The sequence below is a fragment of the Monodelphis domestica genome, chromosome 1 (genome assembly GCF_027887165.1).
Source record: "Monodelphis domestica isolate mMonDom1 chromosome 1, mMonDom1.pri, whole genome shotgun sequence".
Taxonomy (NCBI): Eukaryota; Metazoa; Chordata; class Mammalia; order Didelphimorphia; family Didelphidae; genus Monodelphis; species Monodelphis domestica.
Window position 1 is genome coordinate 715,868,925 of NC_077227.1, and position 15,435 is coordinate 715,884,359.

Sequence of the window (15,435 nt, forward strand, 5' to 3'; positions counted from 1 at the left end):
CTGACAGACGGGTGCAAGGAGGCCCAACGATGGGCCTTTGACCAAGGAGATTTTTTCAGATGAAGCCAGGTAGAGGTGGCAGTGGAGAAGGAGCCATCCCGAAGAATGAAGACAGGCAACGGAGGACATTAGGGAAGGTGAGATCTAAAGAGTCCTTCACCCTGCAGCCTGAGCCCAGAGCTCAGCTGTCCAGGTCCTGTTTGCCCAGTGCCACTTCCTCCAGTGCTCAGATTCAAATCTCTGCTTCGTCTCACCAGTGTCACCCTGATGAGAGAAACCCTCTTCCAAAGGTCTACTAGCCCTAAAGAAGGCACAGGGATCCATCTGATTCCTACCAAATTATCCTCCAAAAAGCTATGATAGAATACTTCACAACAAATTCCGGACCAATGTAACTCCCACACAGCCCACATTTTTCAGTCCCAAACAACTTCGACAGCCAGCACGAGATATCTATCGTGCTGAGGTGGAGGTGGAAGTACAGTGTGCCTGGGCAGGCCCCACCATAGCAACAGGCCTTGGATACTTCCGCTCAGCCACACACATGTGGGGAGAGGGAGGTTCTGATGCCTGCTCAGAAGATGATTTCAGGGGTCAGGGGTCTCTATGCTCTATGCTCATTTTGGGTTGTACTGTCCATACACAGAACCAGGTCACAGTCCTGGGGCAAAGTTCCAGGGTGAGGAGCAGCACCAGCAGACACCAGCGCCAGCTTTGAAAGCAGCTGCACAAGGAACCTGAAGCTTGTAATAGTGCTCCCTTCATGAAAGGTACAGAGCTCATATTTAACAGTTTTTTAAAGGAAAAGGCTTTAAAAACAAACAGCATAGAAAGTTATTTTGGTGACAGGGAAGATTCAAACTCAGAAGACAACAAAGTCAATACAGTAGATTGAGAGCCAGGCCTAGAGACAGGAGGTTCTAGGTTCAAATCTGATCTCAGATACTTCCCAGCTATGTGACCCTGAGCAAGTCAATTAACCCCCATTGCTAGCCCTTAGAACCAATACACAGTATTGGATGCTAAAATGGAAGATAAGGGTTTAAAAAAAAAGAAAAAAAGAAAATTATGTCTTAAAAAACAGAATTTGGTAAGTGGAAATTAATGACTCCAAGAGACATCAAGAAACAATCAAAGTCTAATGAATGAAAAATAGAAGAAAATGTAAAATATATCATGGGAAAAACAACTAACCTGGAAAATAAATCCAGGAGAAATAATTTAAGAATTACTGGACTATCTGAAAGCCATGATCGAAAAAAGAGCTTAGATATCATCTTTCAAAAACTCATGAAAAAAAAAAACAGCACAAAACAAAACTGCCCTGATATTCTAGAACCAGAAGGCAAAATGGAAAGAATCCACTGATCATATCCTGAATGAGATCCCAAAAGGTTAACTCCCAGGAATATTATAGCCAAATTCCCAAACTCTCACATCAAGGAGAAAATAGTGCAAGCAACCAAAAAGTAACAATTCAAGTATCACAGAGCCACAAATCAAGATATACAAGACTTAGCTGCTTCTATGTTAAAGGACTAGAAGACCTAGAATGATATTCTAGAAACCAGAGGAGCTAGGACTTCAACCAAAAATCACTTACCCAGCAAAACTGAGCAAAATCCTTAAAGGGAAAAAACAGGTGCTAATGAAATAGAGGACTTTCAAACATTCCTGATGAAAAGACCAGAGCTGAATAGAAAATCTGACTCTCAAATACAAGACTCAAGAGAAGCATAAAAAGGTAAAAAGGAAAGTGAAATCAAAAGACATTCAAACTGTGTACATTCCTACATGGGGAGATGATTCTTATAACTCCAAAGAACTTGATCATTATCTGGGCAGTAAGAAGTATAAACAGAAGGTGAGGATGTGAGTTGAATATGATAGAATGATATAAACAATAAAATTAAATAAAGACATGAGAAAGAGGAAAGCATTGGGAGGAGGGGGAATGGAAAAATACAACTGGGTAAATTATTGCACATAAAAGAGGCATTAAAGAGCATTCACAGTGGAGTGGAAGATGGAAGAGGTGGGAAAGAGAGCATGTAAACCTTATTTTCATCAGAATTAGCTCAGTGAGGGATGAACATACATAATAATGGGTATAGAAAGTTCTTACCCTACAGGAAAACAGACAGGGAAGGGGATAAGAGAAGGGGGGTGGAGCTGACAAAAAAGAGGGCAAATTGGGGGAGGTGGAGGTCAGAAACTAAATATGGGTAAACAGGATGGAAAGTAATACACAGAATCATAATGGTGCAAAATTTTTTCCTAGTTTCTAATAAAGGTCTCATTTCTCAAATACATAGAGAAATGAGTCAAATATATAAGAATACAAATCACTTCCCAATTGATAAATGGTCAAAGGATATGAACAGATAATTCTCAGACAAGTAATTAAAGCTCTCTATAGTGATGCAAAACATGCTATAAATTACTATTATTTAGAGAAATGCAAATTAAAATAACTCTGAGGTACCAGCACATACCTATCAGATAGGCAATTATGATAGAAAAGGAAAATGAAAAAATGTGGAGGGGATATGGGAAAGCTGGGACATGAATGCATTGTCAGGGGAGTTATGAACTGATTTAATCATTCAGAAGAACAATTTGGACCTATGCCCAAAAGGCTATAAAACAGTATGACTCAGTAATACCTTTGACTCAGTAACAACATTATTATGGTTGTATTCCGAAGAGTTAAAAAAAAAACAAAAGAGGGGAAGGACATTTATGCACAATAATATTTTAAGCAGTTCTTTTTTGGGTGATTTGGAAATTGAGGAGGTACCCATCAATTGGGGAATGGCTGAGTAAATTATAGTATATGATTATAATGGAATACTATTGTGCTGTAAGAAACGACAAGTAGGAGAGCTGAGAAAAACCAAGGAAGACTTACAAACTAAAGCAAAGTGAAATAAGCAGAACCAGGAGAACATTGTACACAGTGACAAGAATATTTAACAAACAATTGTGAATAACAGCTATTTTCAGCTGTATTTTCAATGATACAAAACTATCCCAAAGGTCTTATGACAAAAAAAAAATAACACCTACTTCCAGAGAAAAAGAACTGTGTCTGAATCTAGACCAAAGCAAACTTTTTCACTCATTTAATTTTTTTTTTCTATTTGAGTTTCCTTCCACAATAGGATTACTATGGAAAAATGTTTAACATGACTGCACATGTAAAATCTATATGAGATTGCTTACCATCTCAAGGTAGTGCAGGATTGGGGTGGAGGGAAGGAGAGAAGGAGAGAATTTGAGACTCTATATCTTTGAAAAATGCTGGAAACTGTTTTTACATGTAATTGGTGGAAAAAATTAAATTAAATTAAAAACCCCTCAAAGGTCCAGCCCTAACTCAAGTGCAATTCTTGTCATTCAAATTTAAGCTGGACCAGGAGAATGTAGATGAACTTTAGTAACAGAACTTGGAAAAAAAAAGTTGAAAACCATTTTCCTGGAAGAAAGATGACTGAAATTGGAGCAATTTAACCTGGAAGAAAAGCTGAAGGGAAGCTTAATTCAGGTTATTAAACCTGAACACATGGCAGCCAATCATCTTCTACCTCCTCTGAGGAAGGGACAGAGAAGATAACATAAGCTTAAATCAATCACTCCCACAGCCATCGAGGTGGCTCTCCTAAAGTCACCTGCCTATTTAAACTCCACGGACTCTATCACCTTTAGGACAGAATCTAAACTCCATGGCTGCGCAAATATTTAAAGCACTTTTCAACCTTTCCAGCCTTCCTACCCATCCCTTCCTCAAACTCAATGGTCTCACCATATTGGCCCACCTCTGGTTTCTCAAACACAATGTTCCCACTCCTAACTTCCATGCCTCTAATGTTGGGGGGTGGGGGCGCCGTCACCTCGTGCTTCTTGGAATACCTAGTTTCTTTCAAAACTTGGCTCAAGAGTCCCCTGCTAAAGCTTTTCCAGATACTGTTCCCCAGTACTCTTGACTTCTTTTTGTATATATTCTGGATATGCTTATTTATGAACACACTGTCTCCTCCACTAGACTATAAGCTGCTTGGTGGCAGAGATGCTTCACTTTGTCTTACACCCCCAGTACTAAGTACAGAGCTTGGCACACAGAAAGTGAGGAATAAAAGTTTGCAATAGCTGAAAGAAGCCTTGGAATTCCTTCCCATGAAGTCTGGGATGGCTGAGGTGGTCCTACCTCAATGCAGAGGAGAGGCACGATTAGGCCAGTCAATGCAGAGGAGAGGCACTGATTAGGCTTCCCACTGGCGAAGGCTACAAATATCTAAGGAGTTTGGAAAGACAGACACCTACAACTATGGCAAAGGAAGGCTAGCCAGGATAAGTTGGGGAGGAAGACCATGGAGTACGAGCTGGGCCAAGGCTCAGCTAATTGTTAGGGGGCCTCAATACTCCCAGAAAATCTCCACCCCCTCCTCTGTTGCCCCATTCTTTTTCTCTTCCTTTCTGCCTCTGACCAGGACAATCACCCTAGAAAGATGACTCCGGTTCTGTCTGCATCAGGGCACCAAGAGATAGGCCCCAGAGCCTTGAAAACACTTGCTATTTCAGCAAATACATTTCCATGGAAGCAATCTGAGAGAGCTGTTTAATGCACTGAATCTCCTCCTGATCCCCTCAAACACACACAAAAAACCAATTTCAAGGAAAAGAAAGCTGGATGGGATTAAACAGCCCAATTTAAAAGACTCTGAAAACTCAGCTATTTCCACTGGAGAGCTAGGAAAGGAATCAATCAGCAATATTCTTTCTCTTTTTGTATTCAAATGAGGGACCTGACTGTATTATGAGTCATTTCAGTTGGACAGGCTGTCTATCTGGGGCTTGCAGGCTGCCAACAGTGAAAGGCTGGGGAGAAAAGGGGTGGGAGGAAGGGAGATAGGAAGAATCACAGATCTGGAGCAGGAAAAGGCCTTCATGGCCATCTAGCTCAACCATCTCATTTTACAGATAAACAAACTGAGTCTCATAGATATTCCTCAAAGTCACTCAGGTTGTTAAGAGGTGAGCCAAGACCTCTGACTTCAGATCCAGCACTGAGCCCATCATTTGTTCTTGACCTCTCTAGACCTGAAGGATCACGAGTGATAAGAGAGGAGCAAAGGGAAAAGCACATTCCCCTACCAGGCAATCTGCCTTTCCTAAGGGAGATGCAGGTATGGAAATCAGGCTGCAGAAAAGAAATCCTGTAACCATAAAACCCCATTGGAAATCTGGGGAAGAGCCCCACCCTAACTCCATTGGGAGCTGGGAGACCCCTTTTCCCAGGCTGGCCATCTCAGCTCCCACACTCAGACAGGGCCAGGGCTGATAGATCTCCCTTTCTGCTATGGTTTGTCCGCTGAAGTGCACCCACTGCCCAATGCAGGGCACCATGTCCTATGGCTGCCAGTAAGCCAAGGGAGTGGGGGAGAACATTTCAGTTTGGAGAGGGAGACAGTCATGCCTCATCCCATTATTCCCAAGAGAGGCATAAGAGCCAACAGATATTCATTAAGCCCCTACTATGTGCCAGGCACTGTGCTAAGGGCTAGGGATACAAGGAAAACAAACTTACAAAAAAGTAACCTCTGCTTCCAAGAGGTTCCCATTCTAATGGTGGAGACAACAGGTCAACAGTTGTGTGTGCCCACAGAATAAATGGAGATATTCTCAGAGGGAAGGCATGGAGCTGAAAGACTGCAAAAGGCTTCTTAAGAGGAAGCTAAGGGCAGAGAGAAGGAAGGAGAGAGTTCCTGGCACAGGCGTAGCCAACAACAATGCCAAGATTTGGGAAAGGCTCGTGTGAGAATAAAAAGGAGGAAAGAAAAAATTTTATAACAAAATTTTCTGATAAAGGTCTCATTTCTCAGATCTATAGAGAACTAAGTCAAATTTCTAAGAATAAAGGTTTTTCTCCAATTGACAAATGGTCAAAGGATATGAATAAGCAGCTTTCTGATGAAATCAAAGCTATCGATGACCATACCACAATATGTTCTAAGTTCCTTTTGATTAGAGAAATGCAAATTAAAATAACTTAAAACAACTCTGAAGTACCACTTCACACCTATCAGGTTGGTCAATATGACAATAAAGGAAAGTGATAAATGTTGGAGGAGATGTGACAAAACTGAGACACATTAGTGTGTCACCAGCATTGCTGGTGAAGTTGTGAACTGATCCAATCATTCTGGAAGGCAATTTGGAACTATGCCCAAAGGGCTATAAAATAATGCATACCTCTTGATCTAGTAACCATTCCTAGGTCTGTATCCCAAAGAGATAATAAGAAAGGGGAAAGGACCTACTTACAAAAATATTTATGGCTGCTCTTTTTGTGATGACAAAGAAATGGAAATTAAAGTGACATACCATCAATTGGGGAATAGCTGAGCAAATTGTGGTATATGATCATGATGGAATACTATTGTGTGGTAAGGAATGATGAACAGGATAACTTCAGAAAGAGCTGGAAAGACCTGAATGAACTGATGCAGAAGGAAATAAATATAACCAGAAAAACATACACAGTAACAGCAATATTGTGGAATGATCAACTGAGATACTTAGCTACTTTCAGCAATACAATGATCTGGGACAACTCTGAGGAACTTAGGACAGAGACTGTTATCTACTTTCAGAGAAAGAAATGGAGTCGGAAATGCAGATCAAACCATATGATTTTTCACTTTGGTTTATTGGGGTATTTATTTGGGGGTTTTTGGTTTTATGTAATTATTCTCTTACAAAAATGAACAATACAGAAATGTTTTGCATGGTAACACATGCATAACCCAGATCGAATAGCTTACCACTTCTGGGAAAAGGGAGGAAAGGGAGGGAGACAATTTGGATCATATAACTTTGGAAATTGTGGAAATTTATTACATTTAATTGGTAAAATAACTTATTAAAAATTTTTTTTAATGGCTTTATAAGCCAAACCAAGTATTTTATACCTGTCCTTGGAGGTAACAATGAAACCCTGAAGTTTATGAGCTTTAAGAAGATTAATTTGGCACATAAATAGAGGAAAGACTGAAGACTTTAGGTAGGCAGACCCACCAATAGGCTACTGTAATAATTGAGGCTTGAGGTAATGAGGGCCTGTAGCAGAGTGGTTGCAGTGTTAGAGGAAAGGGGACATAGTCAGGAGAGGTGGTAAAAGCAGAATTGACAAGATTTGGTAGTAGCCTGGGTATGGAGAGGTAAGAGAGAGAAGTTGAAGGTACACCTAGCATGGGTAAATTGGGAGAATGTCGGAACCTTCACCAGTAATAGGGAAGTTAGGAAGAGAGAAGGTTTTTGAGGAAAGAGGAGTTTGGTTTTGGATGCACCAAGTGTGGCTTCCTGTTTGAGACGTCTAAAAGACAGCTGGACATATGAAACTGGAGGTCGGTAGAAAGCTTGTAGAGAATGGTCAAGAAAAGCTCAGCCCATCAGAACGGGCCTTCTCCTCTGAATTCTTGTTCCCTTTGGAGAAAAGAAATACTATCCCAATAAAAGATCACCCCAATCCAATGCCGGCATACACATCTGGTGGCAAGAAGAAATCAAGAGCTACAAAAGTAGCATGGCTACTCTCTCGTCTGATCTTCTTATTAACAAGTATTTACTGAGCTGCTAGCTGCCAAGCACTGAGCCGGGCACCAGAGACAAGACAATTCCTAACAAAATGAGCTTACATTCTAATTCAAATTATTACCCCGTTCCACCCAAAGATGCTTATTATCAAGGCTGTCTGTCTCCTCCCTGAGAGCTGGCAAGCCTAAGGCACTAGGCAAAGGAAGACTTACACCAAAATATTTTAAGCCCCTAAATCACTTCTAGAGATATTCAGTTTATGAGAGCCTCTTTCAAGAAGATGCTCCTCACATAAGAGCCTACAAAACTTCCAGAAAAGGCCTCAGGGAAGTGGCTACTTCCTAGAATGTTAAACTGTTTTATCACTAAAAATGTTTTCTTTTTTTGTCTTTTTTCCTTTATGGTGGGAAATGTTAAAAAAAAAAAAGGAATTTTTGAAAATGCTCCTGGACCCATTCATTGGGTCAAATATAAGGATGATAATTATTTGGTCATAGATTTTTGGCATGGATATGAGAACAGAGGAAAATGAAAATGAATATATTAGCTTTCTCTTAACCCCAAGATCTCATACCTAAAACACAAGAAGCTCAACAACTAGTGATATACATTTGTCACTTTACCTCATCTGATTCATCTGACAAGGTCCGGAGAAGGATGGGGAAAAGGTTGTCTGTATGTCGGAACATCTGGAAAACAGATTAACATGCTAATTTACTAGAAGATCAAGAGGCAGAGAGAAAATGTTTTATTATGTTAAAGTTCCAGTTTTATCATATAAAAAGCCTTTTATCTCAGAGCTTTATGATTTCCACAGAAGAAAAGTACTATAAATCCTAATTATGGTAGTCAGTTTAGGAAACAGCGTGAACTGTAAAGCTTGGTTGTGTCATAAAGGAATTATTTAATTAATTGTAATTTTTGTACTGTACAAATTATCTTAGTGGTAGATCACGTCTTGGTGTGTGAATGCTACATCAAGGTTACTAGTTCAAAATGGTGCTAGATAAATTTTTTGGTCTTTGGTGTTTCTATTCATCAGTTCTTTTTCTGGAGGTAGACATTCACAAGCTATTCTCCAAGCATTGGTTCTGTGGCCTTATCCAAGTTCTTTTTGGTTCTGCTTGTTTTGCTTTTCATTATTTCATGCTGGTGATCTCTTAATTGCCAAATTTAACGACCTTTTCTCAATCCTGATCCTTCTTGACCTCTCTGCACCCGTTGACCCTGTTGATCACACTCTCCTCTTGTTCTTTTCTCTCTAGATTCCTATGACTCTTTTCTCCTGATTCTCCTCTTCCCCACCTTCTCAGTCTGCTTTGTGACACTCTCATCCAGGTCTCACTTACCAAGGAGGGGGTGCCCTAGGGGTGTCCTGGGTCCTCTGCTCTACTCCCTCTAGACTATTGGGGATCTCCTCAGCACTCATGGATTCACTTATCATTACCTGATGATATTCATGCCTATCTGGTGAGCCCTAATCTCTCTTCTCCAGACTCAACATCTTCACCTGGATGCTGTGTCACCATCTTAAACTCAGTAGTCAAACCAGAACTCGTGTTAGGAAAAAGCCTTGACTATAGTCATGCTTTTGGTCTGGGAGGGTTAGGGTTAGGCTTACTTTTCGAGGAGTCTTGATGTACAAGTGGTAGAGCCACTTCAGGACGGCGATCCTGGTCATCATCCCGATGGCCGGTTCGTGGAGGTGGCCATTCAGCACCTGCATGATCTCGTCCAGGTTCAGTGTGACGGGGAGCCCTTCAGCACTGCAGACAAAAGCAGGAAGACAGCCCTGAGCAACAGTCATCCAAACCCCTGTGCTGGCTGAGCTTCCAACCTGGCCCTCTAGCAACGCCCAGAGGCCTCAGTGCAGGGGCACTGAGTCATGTTTCACAGGGAGGTCCCTCATCCGTCCACTGCAAATTCCCAGTGGTTCCTCACACATTCAGGAAAGTCTTGGGACTTGTTCTGTGACCCGGGGACACAAGGAGTGGGCCATCAGGCCCCAGGGACTTCCTTCTTTTCCCTAGCACTGGCCAGATGAAACTTCCTACACACCATGCCAAAAGTCTCCAGCCAACCTCAGGTCAGAGGGCCATCCAGCCTCTCTCTCTAAGTTATTTCATTCCAGATTTCAGTGATATCAAGCAGTAGAACAATATCAAGAAAGTGAGGATTAAGACTTTGAAAGTACCTCTGCCCTTCCTGATCAGGTCCTTTACTGAACCTACAAGATTCTAGTCTGCTTTTTTTCTGATGAGGGGGCAGCTGAAAGCCTCTGCTTAGCTCCACAAGAGGCATAAATTCTTGGGTTTTCTGGGATTCAGACTGACACACTTTTCTTCCCCACCAGAGAAGAGCATTCTCTTAAACAGCGGCAATAGTAACAGTTCAAACTTCCATAGACCTCTCAGATTGACAAAGTATTTCCTTCACAACTCTATAAGGTGACTGCAAATGTTATTGCTCCCTTTTTAGAGACAGCAAAGAGAAACTTGGAGGCTTGTTCATACAATTAGGAAGCTTTGGAGTTGAGCTATGAATGTGGATCATCTGATTTCTCAACACTTTTCACTATGACAGGCTTGTAGCTTTCTGGTGGCAATTTGGAGCTGGGCTTTTAAAACTGTTACTCTGAGGAAGGGAAGATGGCTTTGGTGGCTGGGGCTACTCTTTGCATTCTCAACATGGTTTCTCCCAGCAAGGTGACTAACAATGCCTCCCAGGATGTGGCATTTCCCACAGACTTCTACATGGCAGTTAGATGGCTGCCTGCAGAAAGTGGTATTTCTAAGATGCTGAATTATTCACATACACTGAGAACTCAGCAGCTCTGCCTTTTTAATTTGCCCGAAGCCTTTCGGAAGCTCATTTGATGTGAAAGGGCACACTCTCACTCTGTGTGACTTTCAAATGGAATCGCTGGTTAATATGGTTTGAGGTTCCCCATGATGCCCATTACAAGAGTGATGGTGGATGGCCCCATTCCCTGATGGCCAGATGATGGTTTGGGTATATGATCTGCAGTACAGAACAGAAAGTGGGGCCCCTGAATTGGGTTCTTACTCTTGTAATGAGCTTGGACAATAAGCAAATGGACACAATCTTCCCCAAGGAAGACTTCTGTCTGGTCCTGGGATCTGAGAGCCCAAAGTACCAAAATTCTTTGGCAGCCTCCCATCCCAGCCAGGAAAACAGAAAACTGCTTAGCTTCTCCTTCAGAGATTCCTTAATAGAACGGTGTGTGCCAAATTTCTAGCTTCCAGCCGCTGGTCTAGGGACTCCATTTCTTGAATTTCATTAGGATTTCTGTTTTGCTCTACTCCCTCTCTTCCACAGGCAGAGTTTATCTTCATGACATCTTTAAGCTGTGACCTCTTTCCAACTTGGCTGGCGTGAGCCAACAACTCCTAGTCCCTCCAGTAGCTCTTAGGCACGTCCCATTAAGTCCTTTTCTTTACTGCCAGCAGAATCCTGCTCTCCCCAAAGCCTCTGGGGGTCCCTGGTAGACGGCACAACGTCAGAAACTGCTGTGTCGCTCTGCTGAGCTGGGACCTGGGCTCTACGTGGTCCAGCACGTTGCTCATGGTCCGGGGAGATCTACAATATGGTCTTTCTATTTCTTATTGTCAAGGCACAAGAGTCTGAAGATTTGACTTTTTCCCAAGGGAAGGGAAAGGGTTGGTTTTTCACATGTTCCTCCTAGCACATTCTGCATGTCAAGTGAGCAGTAAAACATTATTCCGTTCTTAGAAGATACAACTGCCCTGCAGTGGAGACCTGGTTTTCATCAATATTTGAATATAGGATGGCAGAACACCAGAAGCTACTTTGCCATGAACCTTCTAGGCAAAGGTTCTTTCCTCTTTTTCTATGCCCAAGAGTTTGGTCCCCAGGAAAAGCAACTGCTTGACTACAGTGGTTGAGGGGACGTGTCTGAGGAGAGACTCTAAACGAACACTCTAATGCAAATAGTAACAACGTGGCAATGGGTTCGAATCAAGAACACATGTGATACCCAGTGGAATCGCACATCGGCTATGGGGGTGGGGGGAGGAAAAGAAAATGATCTATGCCTCTAATGAATAATGCTTGGAAATGATCAAATAAAATATTATTTAAAAATAAAAAAATTAAAAAAAAAAAGAGTTTGGTCCCCAAATGTACATGTTTGGAACTTAGGAGAAAAGTGACAATCAGCTCAGTGTCCCACGAGAAGAGACATACCAAGGGATCACCTCTACTTGCCCCCCAAACACTACCACTGCATGGCCAACACCATGGTACTGGGAAGATCAGAAACAGACTTTCCTGTTAGAAATTGCAAAGAAAAGTCAGCTGGGGGTAAAAGCAGCCCTTACTACTTTGGCCCCGTGGAAATGAGTCCACGCTGGGCTATATAGCCAGGTACAGACCCCAAGATATCAGGTCTAGGAGAGTTTGCTGACAATGGTGATGAAATGCTAGCTCTTGGCTGCTGGCAAGAATAACATCTTTATCTACCACAGTAGAAAAGTACCAGTCTTAAGTCCCCTGTCCTGCCAAGCACACGCAAAGCACACCCTCTGGTCAAAGCTGCTGCTGCTGCTTTTTGAAACCCTCACCTTCTGGCTTAGTATCAGTACTGTGCATCTAAGGCATAAGAGCAGTAAGGGCTAGGCAATGGGGGTCAAGGGACTTGACCATGGTCATACACAGTTTGGAAGTGTCTAATGCCAGATTTGAATCCAGGACCTCCCCTCTCTAGGCCTGGCTCTCCATCAGTCACAAGGCTGCCCCCCTCCAGCAATAAATTCTTACAGTCCTGCTCTGCACTGTGATTAGAGGAGCCTGGCCCATGGAGGGGGGTTGGACAGAGGAATTAATATTTACTCTCTTACCTTTCCTGAAACACCCATTCGGAGCAATGTATGCTCCCAAGTGTGCACATGTCTGAGAACACACAGTGGCCAGCCCTCCCTCCCTCCACTGTGTCACTCTGCTCATCAGGAGATGCTTCCTTGTGGGCCTCTCTTCATCAGGTTCCCCAGGCCAGCTGAGAGGCAGCAGTGATGCTACCCTACGGGGGCCAGGCCAGGAGAGGATGTGCAGGTCATCCCTGCCCTTGGGCTGGCTGCTCTAACAGAGGCTGCCCAATGGCCGAGGGCTTGGCTTTTGCAGAGCTCACAAACTGGATCCTGATCTGTTTCTGAGTCGCTGGACTACCTTGTCTTCTGGTGTTCTGGCTGGCTACAGGAGAAAGGCCACCCTGGTTCCCCCCCAGCCTAAAATACCTTATTTCCTAGAACTGAATCAGGAAAGCCTACGCCTTTGTGGAAGCAACTGTGGGTCTCAGCAAATGGCCATCGCATGACTGAGGGTCAGGAGGGTCCCATGAAGTAGCCCTGGGAATGCCAAGCTCCCCATAAAGACACTCTGCTCACATCTGCGTCAAAGATTCTTTGCCCTCTGCCATGAAGGTGGAGAGCATGGAACAAGCTTCTGGCTGTGGCAAGACACAGCCTCCCTCGAATTGAGGACCCTTCGACAGCCAGAGTAGAAATAGGAGGTCAGGATGCTCTGAGTCCACAGGAAAAGGCAAGGAAGGAAAGCCTGCTCAGCATCGAGACCCATCTTGGTGGTAACCAGCTAAGAGTAGGCTAAACCACTCCAGGGGGCTTCCCTGTAAAATAAAACTATTGTGCTTGCTGGTATGGAGTAAAAGGCAACCATGGGCTTTAATAAACTCCACTTACTTGGCAATTTTAGGAATGATCCTTTCAGTTATTCTGAGCCCAAAAGAGAACATTTTGCCAAGACTCTGGTCCCTTCTGAGCTGGAGGAGACGAGTGCCGAGGGTCCTCACAACAGAGAAATCCAGTAGTTCTGTGTTAATGGGAGCAGTAAGTTCTGCTTTGAGTCTCTTCTCCAATCCACTCTCCCCTTTCATGCCTCACTGATCTCCTCAAGGCACATCGTTCTCCTAGTCTGAAAACTTAAGACCAAATGCCAAAGCCTTGAAGGCCTCCCAAAATTAGTCTACCCCCTCCTCTCTACCTAGCCTTCTTCCATATGTCTTCAGGAGCTCTACCTACTAGATAACCTGGACCAGGTGCACTACACTGCACTGCCCATCTCTGGGCATCTGTGCCAGCCCTCTTCAGATGTACCTCAAATCCTCCTCTTCCCTCAAGGCTCAGCTTAGGTGTCCCCTCCTTGAGCAAACTTTCTGATCTTCATCATTCACTGTTCTTGCTTTTTTTCCTCATATTACACTTGTATAGGCAGTGTATTCCTTAAGAAAATGGAAGGTCTTTGTGGGCAGGGACGGCTTTACTTGTGTCTTGATATTCCCAATGTCTAAAATGCTTTTTGAATTGAACCAGTTGCCTTCAGCGAGTGCCATCAAATGGGTCGAAAGTTCCTTGGGGACCTTTGAGACAATAAGCTTGTGAAAGAAGTTTACCTCACTTTGACAAAAATCACCGGCAGCCTCAACACATCCCAAGTATGGCTCAGGTCACAGAGCTGCTGTGGACAAAAGCTCTCCCCACGGGAAAGCTAAGAGCATCCCAGAGAGAGTGGCTTGTTCAGGAGCTGGGGCCGAGCCCTGGGAAGAACTCTTAACACACACTGTTGTAAGAGTCGAGCAGTTTCTGGCGCCAGTCATAGAGGCTGGACCTTACTTCACTGAAGATGACTGGCCTAACGAGGGACACATACTATGAGTGGGAAAGCAGACTTTGGGGGAAACCCTTTTCTTACAGCACGTGACTTCTACAGGGCAGAGCCAACGCCCAGGAGAAAAACGAATGGGCAAAGTCCCCTGCAAAGCTGCTGCTGATTCTCCTCGAGAAAATGTCATTCCTGAGGCCATCAGTTTTCCCTAATCCTCAAAGTTCCAAGAGTCCAACAGGGACAGGGCAGTAGTCTGCCTGGGGTGGGATGGGAGGGGAAAAGTCCCTCCAAGCAACAAACCACTCATCCTGCAGTGGATTTCTTACATTTGTCAAAGGAGAAAAGCTCCCATTTGCTTCAAGCCATTTCCAATGGCAAGGAGCCCAGAGGCATCACTGTGGCAACACTGCCACCGCGTGGTGAGCCTGTCACGCTGCTCTCGCCTGACATAGCCTGTCCTGCTCCCACTCCTATGATGGATCCTGAATTTGGTGCCACACACAGTGAAAGGGGGATTGGCAGCCTGACCTGTAGCAAGCACAGGCAGTCTCTTCTGGAGTTGCCCTGTTTTATGCCTCTACAGGGGCCTTCCTTAAGGAAACGTGTCGACTTTTAGCATAGCCTGTGACCCATTAGCTCATCTGCAAGTGAAGGCTGGGACTCAATGGCCTCCGCAGTTCTTTCTAGCCCCCCGTGCTCTGCCGCATTTCCTGAGGTTCCTTCCTTTAGTGTGAAGCAGGCCCTACATTTCCCTTCTGACATCCAGGCTGGTAGTAAAGGCTCTGATGATCACTGTTCTGGGTTCTCCTCCCAAAGTCCTACTTCGAGCTAAAGACACAGGCTACCCCCTCCCCAAAAGGGCCTTCAGGTGGCACAAAGGACTTACCTCGCTGGAGTGAAGACATTGAAGCTGGAATCACAAGAGGCATCTAAGCAGCCTAGAAATAGGGCAAGAACAACCATTAGCCTGAAGGCCACGTATCCCTTAGAATTAGGATCTCTCCTGAGAGCCGTGATTCCCTTGGATGCTGGGATCATGGCTAGTTTCAGGCCTGGGGCCATCCTATTCTTTCAAGGTTGAGTAGACAGGAGAATTCCAAAGGGGGACTTCGGTCTCTGGAGGGCAGATCCGCTACCAAGTCTATGCCCCCCCCACTTCTTCCTAAGTCTGCTGGCTAGCTC

At 43.9% G+C, this 15,435-nt stretch overlaps 1 protein-coding gene across 1 annotated transcript in view; it reads right to left on the reverse strand.

Moving 5' to 3' along the window:
* VAC14 (VAC14 component of PIKFYVE complex) overlaps positions 1-15,435 on the reverse strand; it is a 124,684-nt gene that overhangs the window by 84,713 nt on the left and 24,536 nt on the right. The window contains exons 10-12 of the mRNA XM_056824618.1: positions 15,140-15,191; positions 9,218-9,362; positions 8,220-8,285 (exon numbers count right to left, since the gene is read on the reverse strand). Coding sequence (XP_056680596.1) covers positions 8,220-8,285; positions 9,218-9,362; positions 15,140-15,191 — 263 coding nt within the window. The remainder of the gene's footprint in view (positions 1-8,219; positions 8,286-9,217; positions 9,363-15,139; positions 15,192-15,435) is intronic.